Below are 13,381 nucleotides of genomic sequence, written 5' to 3'. Positions count from 1 at the left end.
CCAAAATTCTCTTTCTTCACATGGAATTCAGAACTCTACAAGTCATCCTCTCTCTGTCAAACTGGGCGACCATTGCAAATACATAGCCACCTCCAATACTGCTCTGAAGTGGGCCTTGATGCAAGACATGATGCATTAGATTAGAGTACAAGAACCATAGAGGAAGCTAGTGTAAAGCCATGGGAAAGGCATAAGGTATGGTGGCCTAAAAGTCATTAGAAGTACAGATGGTGAGGATGAGACAAAAAGTAATAAAAAAGACATGTACAGTGCAAGAATGACAAATGACTCAAAAGATGTCGAAAATAAAACAAAAAGAAGCAAAGTAATCGACATGGATGGTGTCAACTTGTGAGTGACAAGAACTTCTTGTTGTCATCTTGCATCAACTACCCAATCAAGGGATTAAAGGCATGTTTCTTTTAGAGAAGCTATCGAGAGCATGCAACACCAAGATTTCATGGCCATTATAAAGAACAAAGCATGGGATTTGTGTGGGCTATAAGAAAGTGAAAATGTATTAGTATCAATTCAACTCCAAAGACAAATACAAAAGTAGAGGGCCAAACTAGTAGCCAAAGAGTGAGAGGCCAATAATTATTAGAAAGATTACACCTTAACATATACAATGTGCCCAATTTCTTTGTTCTACTAAGGTAGAAAATATCACCCATCTCCTTTCCGAAATTCTTACCCATTAAACACACTCAAAATTCTCCTTCTTCACATGGACGCTACAACTCCAGAAGTCATCCTCTCTCTGTCAAACTAAGGGCAACCATTGCAAATACATAGCCACCTCCAAGACCGCTCTCTACTAAAGTGGGGCTTGATGCAAGATGTGACGCATTAGATTGGAGTACAAGAGCCACAGAAGAAGCTAGTGCAAATGCCATGGAAAGACATAAGGGTATGGAAGTGATTGTTGACCTAAAAGTCATTAGAAGGACAGATGGTGAGGAAGAGACATATGAATGAAAAAGACATGTATGGTGCAAGAATGCAAATGCCTCGAAAGATTTTGAAAATAATACAAAAAGAAGCAAAGGAATGGAGTGTCAACACTGTGAATGACAAGAACTGCTTGTCATCTTGCAACTATCCAATCAAGTCTTTTGTGCCCTTAATAATTATTCAAAATTCAATTAATTAGTCCCCCCTTGAATAAATTTTGTGTTTTAAGCAAGTCAAAAGCCCCAAAAAATAAAAAGTTAACCTAAGTCAATGGCATAAGTGTCCCCCCCCCCCCCGCATAGCCCCCCTGCCCTCCTCCCCTCTCTTGCCCACCTCCCACCCCCTCTCTTGCCTCTTGCCCTAGGTGTTGCTTCTTGCCTCCCCCCCCCCCCAATGTCACCTCCCCTTTTAAAACTCCTGCCTTCCCTAGTCTCTCAACCCCATACTATTCATCCCCCTTCTCCCCTACCACCTCATCTTCCCTCCACATCATCTTGTACCTCTTTTGCTCAACCCTCTCCTTGCCTCTCCCTTCCCTTGCCGTTCCCCTCACAACCTCCTCCTCGCCTCTCCAATCCTCCTCCTCGCCTCTTCTTCTCACCTCAACCCTCTCCATCACCCTCCCCTTCTTCTCGACTCAATCGTCTCCTCACCTCTCCCTTCACCCCCCTCCTCGTGTCTCTTCTCCCCCTTCTTCTCCTAGTCTCAACCCTCCCTTCTCTGTCACTTCTCATCACCTCTCTCAACCAACTCTTCCCGTCATCCCCCCCCGTCCCTCTCAATGCTTACTTTCCCTTGTAACATTACCCCCCCTCCTCCCCCTCCCTCTCCTCCCCTCTTCTTCTCACCTCAGTCCTCTCCATCACCCTCCCCTTCTTCACACGTCCACCCTCTGCCCGCTTCTCTTCCCCTCACCCCGCTCTTCTTCCTTCTCTTTCCTATCACCTTCTCATTGCATCTCTCGACCGTGCCTTCCATTCGCCCCTCTCAACGCTCCCTTTCCATCATTGCATTAAGTTAGCTAGTTAAGTTGTGTAAGGTCTAGTTTAGCATGTATCTATGCACCTTATATTAATTTTTGAAATTTAATGCAAATTGTTCTTCTAGCATGGCATTTTTATATGCATTCTTTGGGGGGGGGGGGGGATGACAGCTCTGGAATCATGCTCATCAAACTTCAAAATAATAGATCAAATGGCATTAAAGAGTATACTTCTCAATGCTAGAATATGTATTCTCTGCATCATATAGGCCTTCCAAGATATTCCAAGTTGCACTAGCATCCACCTCTTTCATTCATCCAATAACATTGCTCATACAGAAGGATGATGATAGTGATGATTGTAGTCCATACCTCACGCCAAATTTCCCAATTTCTTTTGTATTCAATGTGGGCCTCTACTATGTGCCATCAACAAGGTCTCGCAAAACAAGGAGCATGAGAATAATCCTTGCCTTACTACTAGGTTATGTGCATTTGTGAAGCCTTCAACCTCATAAGCATCACACCCACACCCCAAATTTAGAAAATTTCCAAGTTTCTTAAGCATAAAAGTCAAAGTTATCAATAAGCTAATATTCCATCACCGACTACAAAAATTACAAGTACACAAATACAACATAGAAATTTCCTTTGCATTTAAAATTAGCTTCTTTCATGTGCCACCCACTCAAGGGGCATGCAAATAAATAATCCTTGCCATACTACTAAGTTATGTGCATTAACGAAGTCTTCAAGGTCATAAGCATCATAGCCCCGAACTTTGAAATTTACCAATTTTTAATCTCTCTTTAAAGCATAAAAGTCAAAGTTTTCACTATGGTGTGTCTAAACGGTGCTCATTACCTACTACATAAATCACAAATCTCCAAATCATATTATTCACTCATATTCACACCTTTTATTATCCATCACTCATTAACAAATCTTTGCCATACATTGAAGCAACTGTAAGCCAAAGGCTTTTTAAATCTGAAATTATAATGGAAACATTTTCATCGCAATCGGTCACATGAGACTAAGACATAAACAGTCTATATAACACAAACCATGCCATGTTTTATGGACACTTGTTCCAATTCAAGAAACTTGAGCGAAACGTTGAAGTCGTATGTTTTTCAAACCTAAGGTCTACATCTACTGCAATTTCCACTCGTGGTCTCCATTTCCCATTCATGTTCGTTGCTGCCTTTTTACTTGCTACAAACAACTGAGTGCAGGAAACTAACAATCACCCAATACACGTGTTGTGGTGATGCAAACATACCTCCTTTGCAAACGTATCCATTCCAAGTTTAAAAACCAACTAGTATCCTTCACACTTGAAGCTCCACAAATGTCCCTTTTTTAGCTTTGACATATAGTTCGAGTGAATTGAGGAGCAAGTATATGGAAAAAAGAAGAAACCAATCAACCTCCTTGATGCTCTTATCACAACAAAGACGGACATGCACAAATGTGAAATAATGCTAAACCTAAATTAGCAAGTTTTTTATAAAGTCTTATTACAAAGTTTAAAAATAATTGCTAGTTGGTCCACAGATGTCATTTGAAGAGCTTTGAAAGGTAACTTCCCAATTGACACTTAAATCCATGCTTTAATGCATCATGTGATCTGCTTTTTATTTTGCATATGCACCGCCTTTTGCAAAGGTGCTATGCTTCCATCATCATGCCATGAAATCTTCTGGCAAAGCTTGCAATTCTTTTCTTAAGAATCCCCTTGACATTGACACACTTGTTGGTAACGTCCTTGTCCTTCGCCTTAATCCTGGAGTGACTACAAAATCTAATTCACCTAATTAATTCATTTCTTGCTATCCACCATTGATTCATATTCTCGCAACAAAATAGAGGAGAATGCACATTCACAACATCTACAAACAAAAAGTCTTAAAAATAGGATAGCATTAAGACACACGATACAAGGCCCAATTGGTCCCCTATTGACAAGAAGTTACTTAGCCAAAAACTCCTAATCCTTGACATAGAAAACGTAAATGTAAGCTTTGCTCACTAGACTATTATTGAATGACATCATTTGCAACTAGACTATTATTGAATGACGTCGTTTGCATAAATGGATTAATTCATTTCTTGCTCTCTAAACATCATAACATGTTCCTAGAGTAGAACACATGCACATCCACCCACAAGGAAAGAGTCCCAAATGGCTGCAAGTTCGAAGAGTTGCACACATGATCTCAACATATCTATGGTTCACAAATTCTTAAAACCTTAGCCCAATGATAAAATCACAAATGCGTTTACACTTCCCCAACACGCATAGGGCCATCAACGAGTTAAGACTATTAGACACGCATATGCTCCCACATGCAAACATATCCTTATCAAGCATCGATTTTTAACAAAGTCTTTATAATATATTTCCTATCAAAATCTTCATACCATATTTCTATTGAAGTTTTCCTTCATAAGGTCCATCATTCTCGTCCCAAAAGTTATGAACCCAAAGTGCCTTCACATCTCTTTCTTTAAACATGAATGAGCTGAAATTTATAGTCATCAACCATGAAGAGTCCAAGTGGAGGAGCTCACCTGCAATAAGCAGAAAATTACAGGATTATGGGTTGGATAGAAACCTGCAAGAGTTACAACACTTCCACATGGTGCTCTGAAAACCTACAAGAAGTTATCCTTCCAAACGTTGTACGGGTAGCCTCAAACGGCTTCCAAAGGTTGTAGGCTAGCCCATGGTTGTCAAGTCTTTAGGTGCGTTCGAAGTGCATTAGATGCGAGCTTTGGAAGAAATTTATTTTTGAAATTTTATGGTGCAAGCACCTTAAAAAATATGTTTTTTAAAGTTGAAGAAAGGGGGGAAGGGGAGGAAAACTAATCACATGCATGCCATGTAGAAAAGGATGAGGGGGCTGAGAAAGGGGATGAAGGGTGGCTGACTCGAAAGGGAGGCTGAGAATGAAAGGGGGCTGAGTCTTGAAAGAGGGCAGGAGCAAAGGGAATGTTAGAGCATAGAGGGCTAAGAAGTTCTGAGAAAGGAGGGCTGAGAGGCAAAGAGGGTGAGAGGGGACAGAGACGGATGTGGGGAGGGCTGAGAATGAAGGAGCAGCCAGGGCTGAGAGAGAGCTGGGAGAGGAAAAGGATGAGGGCTGAGAAAGGGGATGATGGGGGGCTGACTCGAAAGGGAGACTGAGAATGAAAGGGGGCTGAGTCTTGAAAGAGGGCAGGAGCAGAGGGAATGTTAGAGCATAGAGGGCTAAGGAGGAGGGCTGACTCCGAGAAAGGAGGAGAGCTGAGAAGCAAAGAGGGTGAGAGGGGACAGAGAGGGATGTGGGGAGGGCTGAGAATGAAGGGGCGGCCAGGGCTGAGAGAGGGCTGAGAGAGGGATGTGGAGAGGGCTGAGAATGAAGGGGCGGCCAGGGCTGAGAGAGAGCTGAGAGAGGCTGAGAATGAAGGGGAGGGGATGAGAGAGGATGAGAAGGATTCAGGGATGAGAAGAGCTGAGAGATGGCTGGGGGTGAGAACTGAGAGAAGGCTGACTAAGGGCTGAAAGACGCAAGGGCCTGACAGTTGTGAGAGAGCCCAGACTCCAGAGCCCTACCAGAGCCGAGAGCAGCATGAATGCCAAGGCCTCTGCAAAGGAGTTGTGCGTGGTGAGTCATTGACGGTGTTGTCCAGGTGAGAAGGGAGCACACCTCATGATTTGAAGCGCTTCAAACAGTTCGAACGGCACCTTACCATAAGGTACACGCACTGAACCAACCATGGGCTAGCCTTGAACAGCAATTCATAACTGTCCATGGAGCATATCTGCTCTGAATGCAGCTGCATAGCTCTAGATCACGTTGGAAGGTCACTAATAAGGTGGCCTGGTAGCAGCCACAACAGCACAGTAAGAACTGTACTCTCAGCTGGGAACCAAGAACAGCCCCTGATCTGCACCAATAGATGCAGGACAATAAGGTGGTGTCGCTCTGCTTGCTACCATGGGCATACTGTCCAACAACAATGATCACCAAAAGAGACCAGCAAGCAGTAGTGGGAGACAGCTCAGTCAGAGATGTGCAAATGAGCAGCCAGCTCACACAAAGCAAACCGAGCCATTGCTCACAGCTGTCAAGCACCTGATAGTACTCAAGGTGGCAATCACTAGAGAAGGCTGCTCTTAGAGTAACATGAAGAAACCGCCAGCAGCCTCTAGTTTTTAAAAAAAGGCCCTTGAAGGATGCCTGGCCACTTGCCAGCAACTGTGTCAACTTGAGACCAATCAGATAACAGCATCTGAGCGTAGAAAGGTCGCAGTTACTAAGACCTACAAATCAGGAGTCTACCAGATAAGAGTGTACCAAAAGGGCAAATCTCCTCTTAAATAGGACAGAGGTCAAGTAAGACCTCGAGCAGTGACATGCAAGGGCCACTAGAGAGAACAGGCTGACCCCAATGTAGGCAGTCAACTAGCCAAAAACAATGCCCGCAAGTGTAAGTTGCCGCTGCAGACAACACAGAATGCACCCTATCATACAAATGCAGACCATGACCACTGCGACAAAGCAAGCTTAGGTAGCATGTGATTGCAACGTACATATGGAAAGGTCAACGGCAAGAATGTTGCTCAAAGACCAGCTCCTGCTCCTGCTGGTCCACCTGTTCTCTCTTTATCTTTCACCCACCCATCAAATGCCCATTGACGTAGGAGAGCTTTCAACCATGGTCACCACCTCTCAGTTGCTAAATTACTGTTGCAAGTGTAGGATTGGCTGGTAATGTGTCTCCGATCAGATCTAATTTCCAAACAAAGGTCAACATTATGGCAAGTAACCCCAAATCCTTGTAAATATCATATGTATGGACAAACTGAGACAGGGCTAAACCTGAGCTGGGAGACAGGTTCAAAGCAACTTCATTTGGGCAGCCAAAGTGGAATCTTTGAGGACAGCATACACCAGCTCTCAAGCAGCCAAAACATGGCAGCAAACAGCCATGATCTGATGGCATGGACATGCAGCAAATCAAGACAGCCCACGTGAAGGTGTACAGAGCGGCAAGGTTTCAGCAAGTCCCAGAAACAGGGTGGTCGTGGCAGCAGACAACCATGCTTGGCCAGTTGCCATGGGTTGCCACATGGCAGATCTGCAGCCGGATGGCAGCAAGGCAGGATAAGGACGGGAATAACAGCCTGGCAGTGAACAGCGTGCAATGAGGCCTACTACAGCTAGGGGTTGGAGCGTAAATAAGGTTTCAGGCCTCACTCCTCCATCACCAACTCACTGCAGCCCCAAGAAGCCAGCAGTTGCACATTTGCAGCAGGTGGAAGCAGCCCAAGGCAGCATAGATGTACCCAGGATACCGAACGGCACGGATAGCTTCCACAAAAGTACCTGCAGCTCCAATAGCAGTGTGCCAATTGCACCTTCCTTTGGACTGCCTCACCCACAAGAATATTCCTAACTTGTGCCCAATTCCTTTTACCAAACGCCCCACTCAAGAAATAAACAATCAAAGCAATCTAATGATGTCTCCAATCATCTACACATTCACCCTCTTTCCCAAGGGCGATGCTAGTCCAGCCATCTTTCCCATCATCCAATGCTTTCTTATGCACATTCTATAATTAGACCAAAAAACAGAGGGTCAAGGAGAACCCCTGCGTCTTAACCTGTTTTAACTCAAAGTACCCCATGACACCTTCATTCAAGCATACTACAAAAGAACATTTGTAAACGCATTACAATTGCTCCAAACCCCAAATGGCCAAGCACATTCAGAACATCGTAGGCCTTGTCACTATTATTACAAGTCTCGTAACCTGCATTCAATAAGCGCCAAACTAAGCTCTCAATACATCCTTGCCTTGAACGAAGCAATGATGCTTCCTTCCTACTAGCCTAGTGACCAAGTCTCGTTCTTAGAAATATCGCCTTGGCTACACACAAGGGGTGTTAAGCATTGAGATCGGCCTCTAATTCCCCTTTTGATCATGTCATGCATATTACACCCCAAAGGATGTAGATGAGATCTAACAAACAGTTACTCTCCCATTATGGTTCATATTGATCTTTGGTATGTATTTATCTTGAAATTTATCTTACCTGAGGATGACAATAGGCCTATGACTAAGGTCAATTATGAACCCTAGCCTATAGAGTTTGTTGGAGATGTTATTGGGGCAAATTTCCCAATAATTGAGATTGATTTGCAAGCTTTAATTTAATCTGCAAGTTGGTTTTTTTTTTTTAAATTATGGAGGCAATTCAAAAGCCTTTCAAGCTATAATTTCCTTCATAACTTTCATATAGAATGTGTATGTGAAATGCTTGGATAAAATTGAGGACTTGTGGAAAACTTCATAGAAAAGCAAAGAATGCTGCTGAAATGCTGATATGGAAAGACAGCAACAGCATCTGATGCTTACCAAAGCTGTATGCTTGACCCTTAGAATATGACCTCAGATATGCTTCACAATTTACTTTTTCAGCCAAGAGAAGAGTAGGCATTTTAAATTGTCAATTGTGTTTGAATGTGGCTACTCTGCTAGTTGTAGGTTACCAGCAAATAACACCACATCATTTGTATTTGAGTGTGGCTAGTCTGCTAGTTGTAGATTACTAGCCCGTGGGACCACATCGCATAAACGTAACCTTATTGCAAATTACAGAGCAATTGATGGTCACAAGGAACCAAATCGACTGTGAACAAGAATAGCAATTTGAAGTGGGTTGTTGTAAAATATGGTGTGGTAGTGCATGCGTGCGTGTGTGTGTGTGTGTGTGAGAGAGAGAGAGAGAGAGAGTGTGTTTATACTATATCCTACACTCATTGTTTGGGTTTTGATGATGTCGATGGGGATGTAATAGTAGCTAGCCCTTGCATGCATGATAGAGTTTATGAGTTTAGGGTTTTCAACCTTCGAAGTGAATGTCATGAGATTGAAGCTGCTGCACTGTTTGTTGTGTTTTTAGAGGATGAGAATTGTGCATTTTCAACTAGATTGTGCATAGTAGCTAGCCCTTGCATGCATGATAGAGTTCATGGTTTTCAACCTTGTGAGTGAATGTCATGACATTGAAGCTGCTGCACTATTTCTTGCGTTTTTAGAGGACGAGATTGTATACCTTTGTAAGACTAGAATATATCCAATCGTACAAATTCAGATTTTTGTTGTTCTAAAGTCTAGAGGATGAGATTGTGCATTTTCATGTAGATATATGAGATCTTCCTAAGGACGAATGTAGAGGCTGTACAGTAGCAAGTCCCTCCATAGAAAGTGGACTCGGTTTTTGTGGGCCATGGGGGTTTCTTGCTGAAATTTGGTGGGCTAGATGGACACTTTGTCCATCACATGGCATGTGGATGCCATGTGCCATGAGTAGCCCTGCCACTTGTAAAAGGGGGAGGGGAGGCGCAGCCACAGGTCTAGATCCAAGAGCGTTTGTGGCATCTTGCCCCTTGTACCATTCCATGTCATATGGCTGCCACATGTACACTGCCATGGCATATGGCTGCCATGTGTATTCATGCCACTTGTTGCAGCCGTTCATGTGACACGAGTGCCATGTGTCAGTTTACTGATGTGGTAGTCCATGCACAAGTCAATTTGCAATTTGCTGATGTGTCAGTCCATGCAGTTTGCTGATGTGGCAGGCTGTGCTATGTATAATGTGACATATTTCTTGGAGATTTATGCCATGTGTTCAACAAATACATGGAAGAAGGTTTTCTGCCCCTGTAATTTATCAGAAAATAAACAGACTTAGAACAGTATTTGATTGTTCAATACGTCTGTTCTGACATGGTTTCCTCATCATTAAACCCATTTAAAGGTGCTAGTTAGAGACTAGTTTTCTTAAATTTGTCTAGTTTTGGTTCTAAATGGGGACACAAACTGCGCAGTTTGACATCGCTGGGAAGACTCACTAGAAATATACATCAAATTCAGGGAACTTTCCCTGGGGTGGTTGTGGCTGCAGCCAGTTGCAGCACACACCATGGCCATGTGGCAGGCCTCCATTCTACAGGCCCCCTGTTGGTTGAAGTGTATGGGAGCACCTGCCTGTGAGTCCCCTTGGTGGGGACACTAGGGATTTTTGTATGGTGTTACAAGTATGAAAGGCCAAAACAAAGGCCGATTTAAACGTTTGTATGACTTTGCCATTTGATGCTAGTGTGGAAAGGAATGGGGTGTCATGATCTGTTGCAACTTCGTCTAGAGACAAGAAAGAGCGCGGTTAAATAACAAATAATAAACTCTATAGAACCCATTTGCGTAACTAAATATAAGTATTGCATACCAAACAGTCCTCTCAGCTCACCTTCAGGCACAAAGAACCACAGAAGCGTGAGCAGAAGACACATTCACATAGCAGTTAACAGATATATATTCGTTCCCACGTTTGGAAAATACCAACAATGCCTGGAATGGCAGAAGAATAAATGCCCATCGAAAACATCTTCACCCGATGTCACCCTGGAGCCGATCCCTCCATCACTGGCCTTGACCTGCCACCTTTCCACCTGATACTCTGCATTCTCAATGAAATGGAGCGTCTTAATGACAAGAAAATGGGAAATAGGATGCCTTTGGCATACCAGGAAAAAAAATGAGCTAATCAATGTAAAGGAACCCAAAAACATTTTCAGGACCTGGTAAGTTCCTTCTCTGAGACCTCGCCTTCCGCCTTTTTGTCCGCCACCGGGGGCTTGTCTAATGGCAGAGGCTTAAAATGTGTCATAAGTGACAGCTCAACTCTTACCCAGGGCGGGTTCCACTTCGTATTGATCCACAGTCCCTCTTTCGTAAACCTGTGCTTGAAGTCCGCATACTTCGGGGCTATCTGGAAAACAAAACGTTAAGACACAGCTTATTTAAGGACCGGTCATTCTCAACCCATGACATGATTTCGTTGACGATATGATGTCGCTCAACGCTGTCCGTTATACCAACATGACCGTTATGATGAGCGATCGCACTGACGAAGCATTCTCTTACTCCTTAAAGAAGTAGCCACTCACCTTCCTCCACCTATTGTCAAACCAATTCGTTGGGTTGGTGAAAAAATCCCTCCATAGCTTCTCCGTATCTGCAAAAACAAGCAAGGGTACACAGTTCAATGTTCGTGATGTAAGGGACACCGACGGAGATTGCAGGAAAGGCGCAGCAGAATCGACTAACATTGCTCCACTACAGCGACTGCAGTGGTAGGCTTGGGGCGCTTTTCTGGGACGGCAGGCATTCGTCCGGGGATATCAGGCTTCTCGTCGTTAGAGGCCACAGAAGGGCTGGCGAAGAAGCGAGAAAAAGGTGGAGGATGGATGGCTAGCGAGGAGGGAAGAGGGTGGAGCTTTAAGGAAGGGGAGAGGAGCCTGGAGAGGAGGCCATGGCTGCCGACGTAGCGAGCTGCTGCAGTGGTCGCCATAGCTGCCGATTCTGAGCTCTGCTCTGAATCAAAACCTTAAACCCTCGCAAAATGAGAATCACCCACAATAAGGGTCTGTTTCTTAAACCCTCATATATAGAGAGCATCATCATCTATTATGTATGCATGCACTAGTTCCTTGGAAACATCCCTCTCTCAAGTGCTTGATTTCTCCTAACCTTCTCCAAGAAACAAGAATCGTGGGCACGGGTGTTTCATCCATTCCCCGAGCGAGGCCACGTGTATGGCTTTTCCAACCACTCTCGAGAGTATAGTTTTGTTCACTTGGGAGAGCAATTTCCATGTCAGTTCGAATCCAACATTCTCCATCTCAAGGTCTTATGTTTGTCTCGACATTCTCCATGGATCACCTTTAGAGGAAACAAAGGGGACAAATAGGGACGATGATCAATAGGGGTGGTACCAAACATTCAAGTTCCCATATGGCTACACCGTGGAACCTCTATGCATCGATTAGCCCTCTAAACCTCATTGTGTTGCCTTTAGGTTTCCCTGTTTAGCATGAGGACCTACCTGGGTGATTATAGGGCATTCGCATTATGAGATATCATCATGCCTTGCCCAAGAGGACCTCTTCCTCAGTGGTTCGAGTGGGCATGATGAAGAACATAATATCAACCGCATGATTTCACATATAGTGTAATGGTCATATAACCCATAACTTGCATCGTTTGTCTGCTTACAGATCTAATGGTAGTAGGTTGAGGGGTACCTCTAGTAGCTGCTCCCATACGTCCTAAGCGAGGATGTTGTGACTAGCCCCCAAATCTACTAACAGGTGTGTCGTGATGCTCAATGGGTTAGAGCCATGTAGCTGCACACACAACTTGGCCAACTCTATTGTTAACTCATTAAAAGTATTATAAGCTTTGAGGGTGGCCTTATAAACGGTCATGACCGGCTTGGGGTGAAGCTTGGCATTTTTAGCCTTAACCTCTTCTTGGGCTCATTTCTTCATGAGCGCAAGCTGCTTCTTCTGTTCCTTTTCGCAATGGATGGCTTGGAGGGTTTGTTGAGTTAGGAAACCATAGTAGTGTACCGTGTTTAAGCGTACTACCATTGATATACCCATCCAATTTGATTCCATTGAGTGTCACAATTTGGCATGTGCCTTGTGGAGTGCTTTCTGCAACCCGATATGGACCAATACCACAATACTTCAATTTTCGTTTAGTGTTCCTTACACTATATAATAATGCAAGGTCTCTTTTTTCTAAGATCTTTATTTTTAAGGTTGTGATCAAACTAGCACTTCCTTCATACTTTATCAACCTTCATGCCATATGCGGCGCTTAGCCTAGTCTCGTCAAGCTTTTCAAGCTTTATTAACCTTCCGAGAATGGCTGCTTTAGGAGTCTTTCTTTAACTACCACTCATAGGCTAGGCACTAGAAACGCCATGGGCATCTCTGCTGCATCTCTCCTTCTACCTCAAAAGCAAGACTAAATAGGGAGCAATTAGTTGCAATCTTATAAGCAGTATAATATGCCCATAATGCAGCAGTGAGCTTGTTCTCCCAAGCATTTCGGCTGGCCTCTTTCATGGTGTTGCATAGGGTCTTATTGGAGCTCTTGGCTTGGCCATTTGCTCTAGGGTAATAGGGAGTTGATTTTCTATGAACAATCTAGAAGTCACTTATAAGGATTTTGTATAGTTTTATTGATGAAGTGAGTCCCTTGATCATTTTTCTATCTCCAGGGGTAGGCCAAAGTGTGACATCATGCTCTTGTACATGACTTTAGCTGTTGCCCTAGCGTTAGCTTTACTATTTGCCATGGCTTCTGCCCATAAGGATTTTGTATTGTTTCATTGATGAAGTGAGTCCCTTTATCATTTTCTATCTCCAAGGTGAGGCCAAAGCATGATATCATGTTCTTGTACATGAATTTAGCTGTTACCCTAGCGTCAGCTTTACTACTTGCCATGGCTTCTCCCCACTTTGGTAAAGTAGTCAGTCATCATGATAATATATCGGGCTTGTGTCCCTCTAGCTGTTGGACTTATGGGTCCTATA

General features: G+C 43.7%; 1 protein-coding gene across 1 annotated transcript; it reads right to left on the bottom strand.

The window, feature by feature from the left end:
- Nucleotides 1-4,287: 4,287 nt before the first annotated feature.
- On the bottom strand, nt 4,288-11,441 carry LOC147884336 (uncharacterized). The gene is made up of 5 exons (XM_087399062.1): nt 11,103-11,441; nt 10,943-11,010; nt 10,574-10,764; nt 10,335-10,452; nt 4,288-4,513 (listed from the first exon to the last, which is right to left on the bottom strand). Exons 1-4 carry the CDS (start codon nt 11,344-11,346, stop codon nt 10,416-10,418), a joined length of 540 nt encoding a protein of 179 aa, XP_087255188.1. The 5' UTR covers nt 11,347-11,441; the 3' UTR covers nt 4,288-4,513; nt 10,335-10,415.
- Nucleotides 11,442-13,381: the final 1,940 nt, after the last annotated feature.

This window comes from Dipteris shenzhenensis, chromosome 27 (genome assembly GCF_047967505.1).
Source record: "Dipteris shenzhenensis isolate YYH24624 ecotype China chromosome 27, Dip_SZ_1.0, whole genome shotgun sequence".
Classification (NCBI taxonomy): Eukaryota; Viridiplantae; Streptophyta; class Polypodiopsida; order Gleicheniales; family Dipteridaceae; genus Dipteris; species Dipteris shenzhenensis.
The sequence above is the reverse complement of the archived record's forward strand: the minus strand, read 5'-3'. Positions and strand labels throughout refer to the sequence as shown.

Excerpts from the sequence above, each read along its gene's own strand:
- LOC147884336 (XM_087399062.1), bottom strand. The coding sequence starts at position 11,346 with ATGGCGACCACTGCAGCAGCTCGCTACGTCGGCAGCCATGGCCTCCTC. Across the intron at positions 10,765-10,942 it reads TTGACAATAGGTGGAGGAAG|ATAGCCCCGAAGTATGCGGA; the intron begins GTGAGTGGCTAC and ends TTTGTTTTCCAG. Across the intron at positions 10,453-10,573 it reads TCAGAGAAGGAACTTACCAG|AGTATCAGGTGGAAAGGTGG; the intron begins GTCCTGAAAATG and ends TTGAGAATGCAG.